This window comes from Carcharhinus amblyrhynchos, chromosome 2 (genome assembly GCF_965287045.1).
Source record: "Carcharhinus amblyrhynchos chromosome 2, sCarAmb.v2.hapA, whole genome shotgun sequence".
NCBI classification, from domain to species: Eukaryota; Metazoa; Chordata; class Chondrichthyes; order Carcharhiniformes; family Carcharhinidae; genus Carcharhinus; species Carcharhinus amblyrhynchos.
Window position 1 is genome coordinate 49,262,895 of NC_137325.1, and position 20,522 is coordinate 49,283,416.

The 20,522-nt window shown below is 40.0% G+C and overlaps 1 protein-coding gene across 2 annotated transcripts in view; it reads left to right on the forward strand.

Moving 5' to 3' along the window:
- srd5a1 (steroid-5-alpha-reductase, alpha polypeptide 1 (3-oxo-5 alpha-steroid delta 4-dehydrogenase alpha 1)) overlaps positions 1-14,387 on the forward strand; it is a 32,723-nt gene extending 18,336 nt beyond the window's left edge. The window contains exons 3-5 of one of the 2 annotated variants that reach the window (XM_080205259.1): positions 7,494-7,595; positions 7,697-7,847; positions 8,520-8,867. In XM_080205259.1, coding sequence (XP_080061385.1) covers positions 7,494-7,595; positions 7,697-7,847; positions 8,520-8,619 — 353 coding nt within the window. In that variant the 3' untranslated portion in view covers positions 8,620-8,867. Of the gene's footprint in view, positions 1-7,493; positions 7,596-7,696; positions 7,848-8,519; positions 8,868-10,654 lie in introns of those variants that run through there. The other variant, XM_080205267.1, reaches the window with a different exon arrangement.
- The last annotated feature ends 6,135 nt before the right edge of the window (positions 14,388-20,522 follow it).

Here is a 20,522-nt window from a genome sequence, read left to right on the forward strand (position 1 = left end):
ATCTGGGAGACTGGAATTGATTCGTGCCTGACAAACTTTTCAAAGCACTTCAATATGTTGGATGTCAGAGCCACCAGACGATAGTCATTAAGGCATGCTGCTTAGCTTTTCTTTGGTACTGGAATGTTGGTCATCCTGAAGCAGATAGGGCCCTCAGATTGTTGTAAAGAGAATTGAAGATATCTGCGAATACTTCCCCACGAACTGGTCCATGCAGGATCTGATAGCTCGTCCAAGTACCCTATCTGAACCAGTTCCTTTCCGTAGGTTGACCTTTGAGAAGGCTGTTCTGACATCTGCAGTGATGACCCCAGATATAGGTTCATTCGAGGTGGAGGGCGTGGTCTTGCTGACCTCTTGCTCAAAACATGCATAGAATGCATAAGCTCAACAGGGAGGGATGCATTGGTGCTGGCGATTTTACATATCTTCATCTTGTAGCTTATTATGTCTTGCAGACCTTGCCATAGTCGGAGGGGGTCCATGTGGCTAGCCTTGGACTCGAGCTTTGTCCAATACTATCTTTTGGTACTTTTTGATCTGCTTAGATCACATCTAGCTTTCTTGTATTGGTCAGTGTTGCATGACTTGAATGCCTCACACCTAGAGTTCAGCAAACAGTGGATACTGTGTTCATCCGTGATTTGTCTCATTCTGTTTATGAATTATTTTAGATGTTATTTTTAATCAGGTCTCCACTGAGTAATCCTTGTACTTGTGTGGTTTTGAACACGATTTATTTTAGATTTCTCTTAGTTCAGGCAGAGTACAGACAGTAACAAAGATAACAGTAGGTAGAGGAATGATGACTTACGCACATATTAATGTAATAAGAGATTTAGAGCAAGTAACTGATTTTAAGACATACTTTAAATGCATTTCAAGTATTTTACTGTGATTGAACATTTTCAGTCAATGCAAGGTACCAAAAAGCAAGATGGGAGAGTTGAAAATTTTTTAAAAAGCATTATCCTGGGAACATTAGCTAGTATTGCTATATCTGAGAGATCATTGTAAGGGATTACATTTTGAAATTTCAATGAATAGTCAGCTCACAGCTGAGACACAGATTAGGCATAACTTGTTCGCAAGGACAGATGTCTAGTCAGTAGTGAGCCAGTGGGAAATGTCCACATTAGCTATTATAGTAATGGTTGCCGTATCGAGGCAACAGGGAAGTAATCAAACTAGGGTGGGGAAAACGTTCGGTTAGTAATGGACAAATAATAAACCATTATGCTGGAAAGTACTGAGCAATTGGCTGAATTGTCTGACAGAGACTTATATTGATGTATTGATATTAAATGAAATTACTTTTAGACTAATGTAAGGTGGAGAATTAGATTAGGAAAATGCAGAACTTATTCAGAACGTCAGAACTTATTCAACGGATCCAGATACTCTGTATCTGAGACCATTGTTAATAATTTCTCACACTGATGGCTGGTTATTAATAGTTTACCTTTTTTAAAAGTTTTACTTTGCTACTGTGACATGTTTCCTGAGTATATTTGTTACCTCATCGGAAAACTCCACTAACAGGTTTATACAGGGACAAACATGTTATCCTTTGCTCTAAATCCTAAAGCTGGTTCTTAAACAATTCTGAGTAGATTTTTAAAAATTAATCGGAATTATAACGTTTAATGCTCAGTTTTGTTCTATGTTTTAATTAGGAAACGCCTATGTTGCTGCAAACAATGCGAATGCATGCCATGTACTTTTACAATATGATCTGCTGCAATTAGAAATCTTCAAAGAGCACTGTGTCCTCTTTAGGGGTCTTTGGGACCTGTGTGAACAGGTGAAGCATCAAAATGTCATCTCAACAAATCAGATTGAGGACACCTTACTGAGACATGCAGAGGGGAATTTTGAATTTAAGAAGTATGGGGATAATGAAAGGAGAGCTTTTAACATCAGCAAAAATGTTAGTGGGTCAGGAAAGCAACTCCAATTAGCCAACTTTCGGGTTCAATGTGAGTGTATTAAACTGCTTGCGCACTTCCCCCTTGAGAGAGACAGGTTGCCAATTAATTTTTAAATTTAACTGCACATAATGGATCTTGCAGGCTTTTTGAAATTCGCAACTGAAAGCAATTTGAGTACAGTGGCAAATGAGGGGATGAATCAAACTCATTGAAATACTCCAATGAATACTTAATACTCACAGCTATTATAGTCAGTAAGACTACTTCCCTCTGACCATGTTCCCCATCTTTCCTGTAGACATTTAGTGCCCAGTTCTGACTTGTCTTGCAGTCAAGTCTCAATAATAGGCACTATATCATACGCTTTATTGTACATGCAGTTCATGCAGTTTGCTCCTTATATTTCTTGCCTTTGGATAAAGAACACTGATTTGATCCATAATCTGTTGTGCTCACTCACATATTTGTTATTATTTTTACATGGTTTAATTATTCTACACCTTTTAGTTTGTAATGGTCCTATTCATCTTTTCTACTGAAACTCTAGTCCCAAACTGGTTCAGGTACAGATTCTTCTATATCTATATTCTTCTATATTCTATATTTTCCTACAGCATTGCTTCAGTGACGGGTTCTTTAATGTATTCTTTCATGGAATGTGAGTGTCACTGGCAAGGCCAGCATTTGTTGCCCATCTCTAATTGCACTTGAGAAGGAAGTTGTGACCCACCTTCTTAAACCGCTACAGTGCGTTTAGTGTCGCTACTGAAGATTTCCAGATTTTTACCCCAGTTATAATGAAGGAACAGCAATTATAGTTCCAAACCAGGGTGTGTGTGCTGCTTGGGGGAGAATTTATAGGTAGTGGTGTTCCCAGATACGTACTGCCTTTGTGCTTCTAGATGGTAAAAGCTGCTGTAGAAGGTCGCTTGGCAAGTTACTGCAATGGATTTGTAGATTGCTGTATATGTTGCATTTGTGAGGATGAAAGAAAGAGTGGAGTCACAGCACATGGGTTGGTGGCAGTCAACAAGCAGACTTATTGAGAAGTTGTTCACTGTACAAAGGTTTGGTCTTGACTGACTAAAAGCTCACGAAACAGCCGATGACATCACAAACTAAACATGTCAACAGACTCTTAAAATGCCAGCACAACACAACATGTACACAAATATATAACATAGATGGTACACACTGCTACCACTGTGCTGTGGTGCAGGATGAAGCAAATGATTCAAGTGGTGGATGGGGTACCAGCACATGTTAAAACCACTCTCTTCGTCCCCCTTGCCACAGACATGAAGGAGAGTTACATGTAATCAGTCATGTTTTGAACATGACCTCATTTGATTGTGAATTTGTGTTTATCATCAAACAAATTAAAAGGTGACTTCTGATCCCAGCAACCAAGAATGGATGAGAAGGGAAAATGGTGCCAAGTAATAACATGTATCTGACCTAACAACAAAATAAACTAAAAACACAACATTTTCTTTCTAATGACATATGTACCTTTGTACAATGACAAAGCTTTACTCTTTTTGTATTGCACCAACCTGGCACAATCTGTCATTTTAGCAGAGGTAGAGACAGGCTGCTTGTATCCCTGCTCTGGCTGCTAAACTGCATTTGGATGACATCCTGTGGGTTTTTGTGCCTGTGAAGGCCTTGTTCCATCTGCACCCGTGCAGTGGCAGACCTGATCTTTGGGAAACAAAATTCTGGGCTGGTTACTGGCTGAGCGAGGGCAAGTGATGAGAAGTAAACACACTTTGACTGGAGCCCATACTTCTATCAGCCATTTTATCATCATCCCTGTCATGGCTCAGTGGCATTTTACTGCTACCACTGTGATGGTGAAGATTGTGGTGTATAGTTCATTGCAGCATTAAAAAACCAAGGCTAAAGTATTTATCCTCCTATTTAAGGTAGCAGACATGTTGATAACCAGAGTCCGCACCACTGTGTTCAAAATGTTCATGTACACTTTTGATTGCTGTGTTTCATCCACAAAGCTGCTTTTCTATCCACACAAGAATGCTGGATGCAAACATCCTGCAACGTCAACTCTCTCATGCTTGTGGCAACTCCTTCCATTCTCTCTGCTGTCGAAATCAATGTGCTTACAAAGCCTGTTTGCACATTGTCTGTCACAGCTCAATGTTTCACCTTTACATCAGTGAACCCTGAGGTACAGCATCTGTGTCTAGCTGGATGGAGCTTGGAAAGCATTGCCATCCAACATAGCCTTTCCGCTACTGTTCCTTCCACCATCATCACTTGCTCATTTGTGAAGTACAAATTACCTGGTGAAAAGCCAGCTATCATTCTAACTGGTCCCATTGAAGTGCAAATACCTGAGCTGTTGCATAACCTGCTTGAGTCCTGAAATGGTACATCTTCAGAGGGAATCATCAGTAACCTCCCAAAACTCAGGAGTACCCTGTGGGAGATAAAATATATGAATTAGTGCCAGGATAAGAATTTATCATGAATATGATAATGTTTCACTCAATGTTGTCATCAAGTCAGCATGACTGAGTTTGGTTGGTTATCGGTAGCTAATATTCAACTGTGTCACCAAATAGCTGAGAAATCTCACCGTTTCCAACTGCCAGGGACACCAAAACTCTACTAATTTCCAGTTCTTCCTGTCCTGCCCTTCTGTGTTCAAAATCTGTGAAGGCCTGTCTCCTGTTCTCTCCCTCACATTCTGTGTCCTCTTCTAAAATGAGGGAAAGAACAGACATGAGTGAGAGTAGGGTCATCCGATGGATGCAATGAAGTTGACCATGAGAGACAAGTATTAACTTGTTTCATGTGATAGTGATGTGTTGATAGATTGAAACATGAGGAATTGTATAAAATTGCATAGATTCTCATTATTAGAAGGGGGTGACAGGTTAGCGGGAGTAGGCAGGAAGTTACAGTCAGATTAACTATGATCTTATTGAATGGCAGGGTAGACTCGAAGGGCTGAGTAGCCTACTCCTAATTCATAAGTTAGAATTTTGAAGAAAACTGCCAATCAGTGGCAGAGGGCACACGGCTTCCGAATGCTGGAGGGCCAATAGGAGGTCTTCCAGCACTGAGGAGATGATTGTTCCACCATCAGTGATGCACACTGTCGATTTTGTAGGTAAGAGAAAGAGCATGCCTCAAGATGGAAACATCCACTGAACTCATTCTGAAATTTCTCAAAAGAAAATGCAAAATGGACACAGCTGCCTGGCCATCATTATGAAGGGGGACTGCATATACAGGGCAATCTGAGGCTGCAACTCTGACTATCTCCATATGTCAACTGCATGGGTGGGAGAAACTTAAAACAAAGCTTGAGTGCCACCAGGAGGCAACCTCCATGCATCAGGCTGGCTTCAGTGGCCAAGGGGATTTGCCCTGCAGAGTGAAGTGGGGCAGTATGCTTCGTGAGATTTTCAACCAGTAAACATAAAAGGCACTGACAGAGTTAGCAGCATTCAGTTAAATGATTTTAAAAATAAGCTAACAAGAAACAACTTACACATATAAGATGCAGTAATTTATTCAAATAAGTGATTATGATATCATTGCTGATATTTTAAATGTGTTATACTTGATTTTAAGGAATATTAAGAAGTCTCACAACACCAAGTTAAAGACTAACAGGTTTATTTGGAATCATGAGCTTTGAGTGCTAATCCTTATTCAGGTGAGTGTCTTCATCACTCACCTGATGAAGGAGCAGCACTCCAAAAGCTCGTGATTCGCACCGATCCCAGCCCAAAATCAGCATCTCCACATTAAGGAACATTATTCATTTTGGTAAAAGTCATTAGGGTGAAGCCATATTTCAAGAGAATATTTGAACCTTGGAAACTGCAGCAGGCGACGGTGCAGAGGGACCTCGGGGTCCTTGCGCATGAGTCGCAAAAACCCAGCTTGCAGGTGCAGCAGGTGGTCAGGAAGGCAAATGGGATGCTGGCCTTCATAGCGAGGGGGATTGAATATAAAAGTAGGGAGGTCTTGCTGCGGCTGTATAGGGCATTGGTGAGGCCGCAGCTGGAGTACTGTGTGCAGTTTTGGGCGCCGTACTTACGCAAGGATATTTTGGCCTTGAAGGGAGTGCAGAGGAGGTTTACTAGGCTGATGCCGGAGTTGAGGGGGTTGAGCTATGAGGAGAGGCTGAATAAACTAGGCTTGTACTCGTTAGAGTTTAGAAGAATGAGGGGAGATCTCATTGAGACGTAAAAGATGATGAATGGGATGGATAGGATAGAGGTGGAGAGACTCTTCCCGCTCAGAAAGGATAGTAGGACTAGGGGGCACAGCCTCAAGATAAAGGGGGGGCGGTTTAGAACGGAGTTGAGAAGGAACTTCTTCACTCAGAGGGTGGTGAATCTCTGGAATTCTCTGCCCGTTGAAGTGGTGGAGGCTACCTCGCTAAATATTTTTAAGACGTGGGTTGATGGGTTTTTGATAAGAGAGGGGATTAAGGGTTATGGGGAGAGGGTAGGAATGTGGAACTGAGCCACGACAGATCAGCCATGATCTTATTGAATGGTGGGGCAGGCTCGAAGGGCTAGATGGCCTACTCCTGCTCCTATTTCTTATGTTCTTTCTTATGTTCTTATGAAATCTGCAAGTTTAATCAGCTGAAGTTTCAGATGGAAGAACAGTTAGAACACTTAATCATATTTGATGAATAGGGCTAATTCACAGTTCAGATGAGACAGACAGGTGCCCAAATATGGTGTCACATGTCTGTCTGATTAGACAATGAACTTTAAGGGAAGCTGTGAGAATGTAATTTGAGCTTTAGGCTAAGTGTCTTAGGTTTCTAGGCGATCAGAGTGTGGGGGTAAGCCAAGACAGGAGTTAGCTTCCAGATATCACAGGCTAATAAAATATCATTATGTTAAGGAGTAGAATGCAATTGGCCAAAGTATTTGACGGGTATTATTGTTGATTTTGTGTATTGTGAAGATGATTGATCTAAAATTATTGTAAGGTGGGAATGATTAAGGAAAATCTACAATTGATCTGTTTTTTGATTGTATTGTTTGATTCATCAGAGAGGTTCTGCTGCTGTATGGCAGAGCCACTTAACATTTTGATGATCTCCTAGCAGCTACTGGTTTAAATAAAGTTACGTCTTTGATTCAGAAACACTAATTTCTTGAGTCATGTATTGTCTAAGTTTTCTTGACAATACTGATCACTTCAGTCACCCCACCAACAGAGACAATCCCCAGAACCTGCGTATATCAAAATAGGCCCGAGGCAGGAATATGCCACAAACTGGTGCGCCATGCTCGATTACCAGTTGTCCTGCTCTCTTGCCTCCGGTCCCACTTCCAACGCAATTTTTAAAATTCTGCCCTTGTTCCAAACCCAATGGAATGACAATGTTTGAATTTGACTCAATTAAAGAATTTCTTGTACATCCTATTTAACTTTTCTTGGTGCCATCTGCAATCATTGTTTTTCCTTGCTAACTTATTATTTCTTTCTAAAACAAAATGTAAACTATGAGCATGTGAGGAATTTGAACCAATTATAAATTATTATTCTTGTTTTTAGGCTTTGTGTTCTGGTTTTTTGGATTGTCAGTAAATCTGCATTCTGACCATATCCTCAGAAAACTACGAAAACCTGGTGAAACGGGATACAAGATCCCCCATGGTGAGTGATTTTAAACCCTTATTCTATTAGGTCTTCAGTATTATAAATTAAATTCAACTACATATTTTTCTAATCATTAATTTCTGTGTTTTTTTTTAAAGGAGGAATGTTTGAATATGTGTCTGGTGCTAACTTCTTTGGAGAAATCGTAGAATGGATTGGATTTGCCGTCGCTTGCTGGTCACTGCCAAGCACAGCATTTGCTGTATTTGGATTTTTTATTCTTGCTTCTCGGGCTGCTCAACACCATCGGTAAGGTTAAGTTAAATTCAGTACCCTACCTATTGTTTTATTCATGTTACTTTAAGTCAGAAGTGAATAACAGTGCCAAGCGGAAAGTATCACACTTCTGTGTTGCTGCTTTGTGTTGTGGGAGAACTTGCTTCAGTATGGTGGACCTGTTACCGAGACCACTTATTTGCACCTCTGCAATATTGTCTGCCACTGCCCCTACTTCAACACATTGATGTTAAAACCTTTTATATACACGCTTGTCACCTCTAGACTGCAAAGGGCACAACATATACCAATTTCTAAATGCAAAAAGCGTGGCTGCCACCATCTTGGTCTTTGTCATTTTTGGACATCCCTGGTAGCTGCCTGAAAACATTGTTCAGACAAATTAGCAGAATGGGCAAACGACCGGAACATGCAGTTCAATGTGAATAATTGTGAGGAGCTCTTACAGTGCAATAGATAGCATCTCTGCTTTTGAGATAAAAGCTTCATGTTCGAATCGCACTCCACAGCATGATGGCCATGGAAGGTTCTTTCATGACATGGCGAATCAGGCTTGCTATTGACATAAAAATCCTTCCAGTACACCTATGGCAGGTAGTAAGAGCAATAGCATTTCCTGGCCAGCCATGCTTGATGTGGAGTAGCACCCCTCGTGCTTTAACCTCTGGCAACGTGCTGTTCCAGGAAAAACACCGTGGAAACAGAACATGTGTATTGTCTGCCTCATGCACCACTTGGAAGAAAAATTAAGGTAAAGAATATATATTGGACATTGTATATTTAATCAAAAGATTTGAAGGGGGTGGATGAATAGAGAGACCTAGAAAAGAGGACAAGAGTAACAAAGTGTTAATTTGTATAGAACATTAAACTACAGTTGGAATACTGTGTACCTCATAGTAGAGACGATATTAAAGCCATAGCGGGAATACAGCATAAATACATCTCACCGGGATAAGATCAGGGATGAGAAACTATTATGAGATATTAGAATACTCAGGTGGAATTGAAGAACCTAAGAAGAAATTTAAACTTAAAATTATGAAGAATTTTGATAGGAAAATACTACTTCGTTGTGGCTAGGAAGCCACTGATATGGAAATATAAAATTATCTCTAGGAGATTGAGGAGAATGGTTAGAATAAAATTTATTTACAGAGCGTTGTTGGAACAAGGGATGGGTGAGACAGAGATTATCTTTAAGGAACAGTTGGATCAATATTTGAAGAAATTTAATCCTCTCCCAAAATCTGCCTCATTGTCCTTATGTATTTTCTAAAGTTATGAAAAACGATGTTAACTCTTAATTGGCCATTTCTAAAGTTCTGGTTTAATCTATGTGCCAGTGTGACTTTCAGCATCACAGTGTAACCATTTATATTCTCATAGCTTTCATGGCAGCTCTGTTCCTGAATACTTTGATTTATTTAGTATTATTGCTAGTGCAGTTAATGAGTCAGCTTCTACCTTTTTCATCAACTCATATTCTCATTGTTCCGTTCCCTGCTTTGACTTTTTTCATCATATTGCATACATAGACACATCCATGTCTCTTGGAGTGTAAAATTACTCTCTTCTAAATTACAAATCCTCAACAACTTTGCATTGACCAAAAGAGAGCAGAAGGGCATGTCAAGAGGCATAGCTAAAAATGAGGTGTCAACCTGGTGAAGCTAAAACACAGGACTACTTGCATGCCAGTCAGAGGAAGCAGCATGTAATAGACAGATCTAAATGATCTCACAATCAACAAATTAAATCAAAGCTCTGCAATCCTGCCACATCTGGTCATGAACAATGGTGGTCAATTAACTTACCAACAGGAGGAGGAAGCTCCACAAATACCCAATCCTTAATGATCAGGGAGCTAAGCACATCAGGGCAAAAGGTATTTCAACCATCTTCAACTAGAATTGCTGAGAGGATGATCCATTCCGGTCTCCTCCTGAGGTCCTCAGCATCTCCAATATTTAGAAGTAGCTGAAGAAACTGGATACTGCAAAGGGTGTAGGGACCTGACAACATCCTAGCAATAGCACTGAAGACTTGTGCTCCTAAGCTAGCTGCACCTCTAGCCAAGTTGCCAGCTACAACACCAGCATCTACCCAGCATTGTATAAAATGCCCAAGTCTGTCTTGTTCACAAAGTGATGTGGGTATGCCGGCGTTGGACTGGCGTAAACACAGTAAAAAGTCTGACAACACCAGGTTTTAATCCAACCGATTTATTTGATAGTAAACGCACAAGCTTTCGGGGTTAGTCCCTTCGTCAGGTGACGAAGGGACTAACCCCGAAAGCTTGTGCGTTTACTATCAAATAAATCGGTTGGATTAAAACCTGGTGTTGTCAGACTTTTTACTTTGTTCACAAAGAACAGGACAAATCTAATCGGAGCGGTTATCGCCCTGTCAATCTACTCTCAAACATCAGCAAAGTTATGGAAGGCAGTACCATCAAGCAGCGTCTACACAGTGATGACCAGTTCACTGATGCTCAATTTGAGTTCTATCAGGGCCATCCTGCTTCAAAGCTTGTTATAACCTTGGTCCAAACATGGACCAAAGAGCTGAACACAAGCAGGGAGGTAAGGGTGACTGTCCTTGATATCAAGGCAATCTTTGAGTGTGACATCAAGGAGCCTTGGCAGTACTAAGCTAAATGGGAATTGGGGAGAAAACTGTTCTTGCAGTCGTACTTAGCACAGGGGAAGATGATTATGGTTTATTCAACAATATTGAATTCCAAAAATGAAACTGAGTTAATATTCTGCAACATTTCTGTTCATGCTTTTAAAATGTATTTTATCTTCCCTTTGCAGATGGTATCTGGAAAAGTTTGAAGATTATCCAAAATCAAGAAAGGCCTTAATACCTTTCTTATATTGAAATGTCAAATACTTAAAGATGGCTAGATTTTCCACTAGATTATAAATACATTGAACAGTGAGAAGTTGGTGTACTTGCTTCTGAGATGGGAACAAAGTGCACCATAAAAGTTAGGGCCTCTTCATTCCAGTGTAACAATCCATTTAACTATTAGTTTTTCTGAACAATTCCTCTAATACTGAAAATTAACTTTTACAAGAATGGAGGCTCATTCCTCCACATTTTAATGATCTCAGGAGATTTTTTTGAAAAATAAGTACAAAGTGAATTTGTGCTTTTTCTTTGTTGTTGCAGTTGTTTTCAAATTGGTTGCAATATTTTGCCCTTTGTTGCAAAATATTGATTTTACTGCCAAAGTACTTACCTCAACAAGCTAAGCATTTTTAACAAAGTGATACTTGTTTTCAATGCGATTATAAAAATTTTTTTTTGAAAATATTATACATATAATTTTATCCCTTTTTAATACAATCTTCCTTCCCCCTCATTTTTTCAATTTCTATACCTGCTTTGGCATTGAATTCAATACTCTAATTGACATTTCATGGTCCAGTCTCTCTGCTGTTAATTAAAAATTCTTCACTCTGATTAAGGGATTGTACTATTACTTGTTCGCTTCACTGAGATCCCATATTCTCCATTGAACAAGCTGCATTTTATGGTTCTCTAATTTGCAGTAAATTCCTGTGCAAAATCCCATAAAAAGTCTAGAACAAATACAATAAATACATGCATTCATTGTGGAGAGCAACATCCAGGCCAGTGAAATTCTTAACGGACTGTATCAAATAACTTGACACCTTTTCTTGTTAAATGCCACTCTTTTTAATATAATTAGCACAGTGCAAAGTTGCATCATCACCCTATCTTGTAATGCAACTTGACTGAAGTAATGCAAGATTATAATCAATATGATGAAACTGGGCTATGTTGGTTTTAGGTGGGACCTGTGGAACAAAATTATGTGAGCTGAATAGTAAAACAGGAATGCTGTGGGAATGTATGTTACATCCCGTGATTTACTCGGTTTGATACAAAAGCCTTGGAATGTGCTGCTACTCTGTTTTTCAATCATGCTGCTCTAGATATTGTTCTTTTGATGTACATTCTTTAAACTGGACAATGTTACTGAAAATGATGGGCTTTTGAAGCTTAAGACCTCTCTGTAAAATAATATGATTGAGTTTCCATATGTTTGGCTGTATATATTTTTGTGGGATTTAATTAATTTTCTTGTAATAGATATAATGATATGGGTTGGATTTTGTTGCAAACCATTAACTACCAGCAAATCAGACAGAAACGTTTGCACTTTTAAAAACGTAGAAACCGGAGTAAGCCACTTAGCCCTTCAAGCCCGTTACATCATTCAGTGAAATCATGGTTGAACTGTGACCCAACTCTGCACATATGTTAAACATGGCAATCTGGAAGTTGCTGTCCAAAACAAACTGCTGCTGCACAAGTTACCTGAAAATGCCATCCCACTATCTGACTTGCCATTCAAATGCTTGATGGTGCTGTACTCCTGTCACAAGTGTGCACTGAACTCACCAGAACAAAGTATCATTTTTCTATTCTAGTCAAATTCCCCTTTGACAGTATGGCAACTTGCTACCAAATAATCTCTCTGGCACTGAAAAATAGCTTAGACAAGAACAGAGTTGTATTCCTTCATACTGTAATTTTAATTTTTTTTTGACTTTTTTCCTATCTTGTTTCCTCCTCTCCTTTTTCATTTTTCTTTCTGTAACTGATCTGAAAAGGAATTCACTATTCCAAAAACACTTCTGGATCAGATTCTGCACTGCTCATTAACTAACTACTATTTAATCTGACTGGATAACCATAGGAACAACTGTTTGCTCTGTTAACATGAGTGCCAGGTGCACTGCCTTTTGGACATTTGGCTGACAAGAACTTACAGGGCAAGTGCCAATAGAAAGTCAATGTACAAGTCTAGCAAACAACTTTATTCACCATACAGAGCAAAATTGAGCCTAAACTATTGCAAAGAACAGCCTTTATTGTTGCTGACAGATTGCAAATACAGTACTACACAACAGAATTATCTAAAGCTTCTTAGAGTACAAATTGGTTTTGATACATTTTCAAGAAGAAAGTTCACACCTTGATACAGAAGCCGAATTTCAACCTGAGGTCTCATTTGAGTGCTTAGGAAAAGCTGCCAGTGCCTCTACCGCTAATTTTCAGAGGATTATTTTCCTTCCCTTCCTGGTTTCACATCAAATGTATTATTTGTTAGCGTCTACTACACTTTTTAAATTCATTCATGGGACATGGGCATCACTGGCTGGCCTGCATTTATTGCCTATCCCTAGTTGTCCTTGGAGTGTAGTTGAGAGTCAACCACATTGTTGTGGCTCTGGAGTCACATGTAGGCCAGACCAGGTAAGGATGGTGGATTTCCTTCCCTAAAGGGCATTGGTAAACCAGATGAGTTTTTCTGACAATTGACAATGGCTTCAGAAGATTCTTAATTCTAGATTTTTTTTCTTGAATTCACATTCCGCCACCTGCCATGGCAGGATTCAAACCCGGTCAGCTGAGTTTCTGGATTAATAGCAATAATGCCACCTAAGCCGTCGCTTCCCCTCCCATCATGCTGTGTTAATATCTTACCACCGCACACCCATTGACTCCCAGAAAACTTCACCTGCTGAATCATCCAAATAAGTGAGTTTAAGTTTACTTATTAGTATCATAAGTAGGCTTACATTAACACTGCAATGAAGTTACTGTGAAAACCCCCCTAGTTGCCACATTCTGGCATCTGTTTGGGTACTCTGAGGGAGAATTTAGAATGACCAATGCACCTAACCAGAACATCTTTCAGACTGTGGCAGAAAACCCATGCAGACATGGGGTGAACACAAAGACTCCACACATACAATGACCCAAGCTGAGAATTGGACCCAGGTCCCTGGTGCTGTGAAGCAGCCATGTAACCACTGTGCCACCATGCTGCCCAACAAATACCAACAAAAAGTACCAACAAATTGGACAGCAACATCTGTTGGGCACACACACAGTTAAAAATGTAGAAACACCAATAGGCCGTATTGCCACTGGGAGTTTTATTATTTCTAAATATTTGTACCTAGAAATATGAGTAAACTTGCCATCTATATCCTTAAATTGGTAGTAAGTAAGCAAATACTTCCCCACCATCCATAACAACAGCATTATTCCATTCAATTCACTTTTTTTTCAAATCTATCTTTCTTAGTGGCAGTTACATTATAGGATAACTCTATATTAATTTCTTTAGTGACTGATTAACCTGACAATTCATGAGTATTACTTGTTATTTTGATAGCTAGGGTAAGCTGATTGGTAGTCTGACAGAAGCTTCTTCCTCTACCTACAGTCCAAAGCATCTTGAAAAAGCACATTTTTAAAAATTGCTTGTTAAAGCAATTAACATAAAAGTAAATTTGTTTTTTCCTACATTTTGGTGCATATGCGAGCTATCTGTAATTATAAGGGTTTTAGCCTGTAATGCATCACTGACATCCCTGAATCAATTGTTCAAATGATTTTGAGGGTCTTTTAAGTCTGCTTTTAATAAAAATGAAGGTTGATAACCATAAGAAGATATTGTCCTTTCATTTGCAACCAAGTATTCTTATGCATTCCGAACATCTAACAAGATCCTTGATCTATCATCATACTCATCTGTTTCCCCAACGTACAACATTATCTACAGCTGAATAATCTACAACATCCAAAAAGTTATTTTTTTTTGCAAGAGCAAAGAACTGCAGCTAAAATATCTGAAGTATAAACAGAAATGTTGGAAATGCTCAGAGTGAAATATTTCTCTTGTCCAGCTGCTAAATTTGCTGAGTATTTCCTGCATTTTTTTTCTTATCTCTGTTGTCACTAAAATATCTTGGTAGTAATTGTATTGGCTAAATCACTCAAACCAGTAACGAGGCATTTTATGTTTACAAAAGCTTTCCCACCACATCCACATTCTCCCCTCACGCTTCCCAGTCAAAGTCATGCTCACTCTCTGATTACAGATTGGAACCACCAGATGGCAATAATCCTTATCCAATTTTATATGTTGATCTATTACAATTTACATCCCAGAGAGCAGTCTATTATTAGTTCTAATTTGTTGCCTTCTGGTATTGGAAATCAACAAGGCACTTGCACTGCAGAGAATTCAATGTCATTGCTTGATTTTAAATTCTTATCAGGAATAAAGAATTACAGTCGAAGATTACAAAATATACCATCCTAATGATAAGTGATTAGTATGAAATTCTGTTCCTCATCCCACAACAAAAAGGTTTTCAGAAGTTTTTCAGAAGCACGTACAGATTTAAAGCAAGCTTTTTTTTTCAATTTTCGTTATCATTAGACTTGACTATTCTAATCCAGTCCTGGCTAGACTCCCATTATCTACCCTCTATAAACTTGAGGTCATCCAAAACTGCACTGCCTATGTGCTTACTCACACAAAATCCTGTTCCCCTGTCACACTTGCGCTTGCTGACTTGCATTGGCTCCTGGTCAAGCAACACCTTGATTTTAAAATTCACTGACTTGTTTTCAAATCCCTCCATGACCTCACCCCTCTGTATTTCTATAATCTCAATCAGTTCACAACACTGAGATATCTGTGTTCCTCTAAATCTGGCCTTTTAAGCATTCTCAAATTTAATCGCTCCACAATTGGTGACCATGTCTTCAGCTGCCAAGGCCCTGAGCTTTGGAATTCCTCCCTTGAACCTCCCCACCTAGCTTTAATTTGCTTTTCTTCTTTAAGATGCTGTTTAAAATGTACTTCTTTGATCATCTGCCCTGACATCTCCTTATATGGCTCAGTATTAAATTTTGTTTTGTAAAACCGCTTTATATCACTTTGGGGTGTTTTATTACATTGAAGGCGAGATATAAATACAAGTGTGGTAAGAAGTGCTAGCACTCTTGAATTCCTTCCAGTAAATGATCCAAAGGATGGACTTCATTACATGCAACCTAACTGTATCAATTTCATCCTGGACTCCTGGCAGCTGCATAAATACTTGAAACTAAATGTTTGATATTGAAAATCGCGTTGTCGCCTCCCTACCAACATCAGTTGAATAACTCCTGTTTGTTACCTTGAAAGCAGTCCTGGATCAGTAGATTTTAGCCGGAATTCTCCGACTGGAATTCTCTGCTCTGGCTGCTGTGAATGGAGATTTGGCTGAGCCCCAAATTCCTCATCCTCGGCGGCGGGGTGTACGATACGGGAAAATTCCAGACACAAACAGGAAAGGTTATCAGCAGCTTGTATTTACATAGTGTCCTTAAATGAAAGAGCTGTGTTCTTCTGTCAGCAATGATCATTAATGTTTATTAATATAATTCCCAGGCACTTCACAGGACCATTATTAAACAAAGTTTTACAGGTGCACATAAGCAGATATTAAGGCGGTGAATCAAAAGCTTGGTCAGTTATGTAGGTTTTATGGAGTGTCATAAAAGAAGAGAAAAAGGAGTAATAGGGGAGAAATTTCAGAACACCAACTCTGGATAACTAATGACAAGGTTGGGATGATGGAGCAGTTAAAATCGGGTGTGAGCAAGAGTCCAGAATTGGACACATTGGCTGGAATTTTACCTGCACTCCTGCCTCGGAATTGGGTGGGATTTTATGAGCCTCGCCTGAGCAAGGTCGTAAAATCCTAACCACCTTATTTTTCTTTACTACTCCCATGACCACTCTGCCTTCCACCATCAACTCTTTGGTCATTTAATCTTTTTATATTGTCATGCACCCAATCACAGACCTTTCCCTTTTATGTTCTTTTTCCATCCTCCTCCCTTTTTCCTTTTTAAAACCTATTTATTACATTTCCAACTTCAATGGAGAAATGCGCAATCTTTATTTTTTTGTTGATTGTTTGTAAGCAGAAGTGTTTTAATGTTTGAAGTACTGTAGCTTGTTTCCCCAAAGCCTCTATTTGTGAAATCAATTTTTAAAGTGATTCAGAGCAAACTCTCTTCAGGGGCTAATCCAAAGTGTTTATTCATACATTCAAACCCAGAGAATAGTTACAACTTCATACAGGCACACAATAAAAAAAAGCAAAGAGGAAATTTTGTAAGAATGAGTAACAAAACAAAAAGCACCACAGTTCACACGATGGCCGGAGTCCAGAAAGTCAGAGACCAGTGAGGGTTCAGGAGGATTCAGTTAGCTGAAGGAGGATTTGAAGAATTCGTTTAAAGCTGATGGTGATGCTGCAAAATACAGGGTGTACAGAGACTTGATCTACTTGTCAGAAGATTGCAAGAATCTTCCAGAGAAACAGGCTCCAAGGAAGCATAAACTTGATGCAGGCTGTTGGTCAACTTGCAGACTTGCTTTGTTTTTTCCTGCCTAGAGTTTAACAACAGACTGAGCTGCGAGTTTAGAAATATAATAAAACTCTCCAAAGGCTGTAAGCCCTTTTCCCATAAATGTGTCAGTTACAGGTTAACAGAAGTTTCTGTGCCCCTGGTGAAAATCCATTGTTCACCTTAGGAGATAGATGTTGGCTTTTAGCATCTCTGCATGTATAACAAGTTTTGGTGGCTCTCTGTTATAGAACGAGGCTAGGAGACAGATTGTCTGCTGGTCCTTGGCTTCGTTGATTATAACGTGTGCTTACAATGAGATTCAACGAGAATGTGTGTTGAACTTCGGGCATGTAACTGCTGTTGAAAATTTCCAGAAACTGTAGCCAACTTGTGAGTCATATGACCTGTAGCAGCCATCTTTTACTTCAGCAAGATCCATTATGTTAAATAAATAAAATAGTAAAGCTTGATTTTAAACAGTTTATAACCCTTTCATGTTTTCTGTTCATTACATAACTTTTCGCAGCTTTTCAGATTGGGAGGAGTGCAGAGATCTTGGAGGGCTGAAGGATATTACAGAAACAGAGAGGGAATAGGCAATGGAGTGATTTGCCAAATGGGGTAAAATCGAGGCATTGTTGGACCAGGAACTAATGCAGGCTATTGAACATGGGTGATTGATGTGCAGGATTTGGCGTAAATGAGGATACGAGCAACAAAGGTTTGGATTAGCTCAAGTTTATAGTAGGTCAGGACAGTATTTGAAATATTCAGTCAACAAGTAACAAAATTGCAGATAAGTAGTGTCGGGCAGCATTACAAAGGTAATGGAGCAGATAAGCTATCGGATGCTCATCCCTGGGTGAAATGGAATGCGAGGTTGAGAATTGCGTAGTTCAATTTGAAGGGAAAGATGTCTTGGGAACAGAATTTATGCTGGAGACCAAAATTATCCCAACATTAAGCTGGAGAAAATTTCTGGCCACTCAAACCTGGATGTCAGACAAGCAGAATGATACATCAGAGACAGTGAATAGGTTGTGAGAAGTGGATAAGAGGTGAGCCAGTTGTCAACAACGTGTATATAGAAGGGGATATTAGGTATAAAATTTGTATAGCACTTGATTTTTCAATGTTATGGGTATCATTTCCTTCCAAAATGCTGTGCATAGCGCATGTGTATAGTGCATGGCTGGCCGGGCACCATTTTGGTCAGGGCATTAGCATGTAGGGAACGTAGAATCATAGAATGCTATAGTGCAGAAGGAGGCCATTCAGCCATCAAGTCTGCACCAACCAGAATCTCACCTAGTCCCTATCCCCATAATTCCATGCCTTTATCCTAGCTCACCCCTGACACTAAGGGGCAATTTAGTGTGGTCAATCCACCTAACCCACACATCTTTGGACTATGGGGGGAACCTGGAGGAAACCCATGCAGACGTGGGGAGAATGTGCAAACTGCACACAGACAGTGACCCAAGACGGGAATCAAACCCGGGTCCTTGGCGCTGCGAGGCAGCAGTGCTTGCCACTGTGCTGCCCCTGGAACATCCACCAGAAGAATGCAGAATAGGCAGCTTGTGGGGTCAGTCATCAGATGATGTTGATTTGACACAAATGCTGTAATTTTGAAGCTCAATGAGACAGTTATCAGCCCTTTAACCCACATGGCTAAACATGGGATCATCAATAGGAAGCTGCTAAATAACAAAAGCTTCCATGTTAGTTACTAATAGTAACTATTGATTTACTTCAACTGTAGCAGCGTTTGTTGATTTCCAATGTTGCCTGAAATTAGTGTAGTGTATGCTGAGACTCAAGGATTCTATAGAAACCAAAGTTAAAAGCAAAATACAGCAGATGCTGGAAATGTAATGTAGGAAATATTGGGAAAACTCAGCAAGTTGGGAGAGAAAATAGAGTGGATTTCATCAGTTCAACAGGAGGTTCAAAAATGGGCCTAGAAGTGGTGGTGGGGGGATGGAGGAGTGACTGTTTTAGTGATCTGCAGGAGCCAGGGCTGCATCTTGTCAACTGGGGCCCACCCTCACGAGCTGCCAGGCAATCACAGGATCAGGAATAGTGGCCACTGCTGGGACTGCACTTGAAAGAAGAGGATGTAATGGATGGACATTACCCTCATAACCAATAAATGAAACCTGGCCAATAAGGTGGTTCCAGCAAGGGGCAGTTTGATGAGAGAAGATGGCACTATTACTGCAGGGTGTCCTTCTATGGGCCAATGCATGCCCAAACAGAAGGACCCTTCAAATCAGCTGGGTACTTGCCAAGGTTCACCCACTTCATTGGTCAAATGCCAGCAGCAGAATGAAGTCCTTAATTGGACTCTCATGCTCCACGCACGGGTGGCACAATGGTTAGCACTGCTGCCTCACAGCGCCATGGACAGGGTTTTGATTCCTGGCTTGGATCACTGTATGGAATTTGAATGTTCTCCCCATGTCTGCGTGGGTTTCCTTTGGGTGTTCTGATTTCCTCCCACAGTCCAAAGTTGTGCAAGTTAGGTTGATTGGCCATGCTCAATTGTCCCTTAGTCTTGGGGGGACTAGCAGGATAAATACATGTGTTATGGGACAGGGCTTAGGTGGGATTGCTGTAGGTGCAGGCTCGATGGGCTGAATGACCTCCTCCTGCACTGTAGAGATTCTATGACTCCACCACCTTCCCTGTTACTAGAAGTGAAGGCAGTTTTCTAAGGAAGCTCAATGTAAGTATGAGAAATAGCACCTCATTTGATTAGTTTTTTTAAAGCCTTCCAAACTCAACATTGGGTTCAACAATTTCAGAACTCTGGACAGAATTTTCCTATCCCACCTCCTATTGGAATCAAAGCGAGCTTGGGTAGGACCGTGCAAAGGTCCGTTAACCTCGAGTGGGATTTTCCGGTCTTGGGTCAGGTATGGCTGGAAAATCCTGCCCATTATCTCTGCCCCCATTTTGTTCCTATTTCCTTTGCATGTTAAGTCTTTGTCCCAATTTTCCTTATATATTCTTTCAAATGGCAGCTGTTCCTTGGTGTGCCATTCACAACTTCTCTAGACCCATCTTTTGTTCCTTCATTTATCCTATAACCGTCCTCGTTGTCCTGCACCACCAACTCTTTTGTTATTTAATATCATCACCCTCTTTACAGATGCTCCACCTTTCCCATGTTGTAAACCTATTGCATTATTATTTTTTCCTGGTTCAGATGAAATGCCATCAATGGAAAACTTGAACTCTGTTTCTCTCTCCTCACCTAAGGAGATGGTGGTGTAGTGATAATGTCACTGGATTAGTAATTTGGATATGGCAAAGGCTATGGACCCTAATAGTATTCCAGCAATAGTCCTGAAGACTTGTGCTGCAGAACTTGCCTATCGCAAAGCCATTGGAAGCAACTACAACAATGGTATCCACCCAGCAACCCAGCAA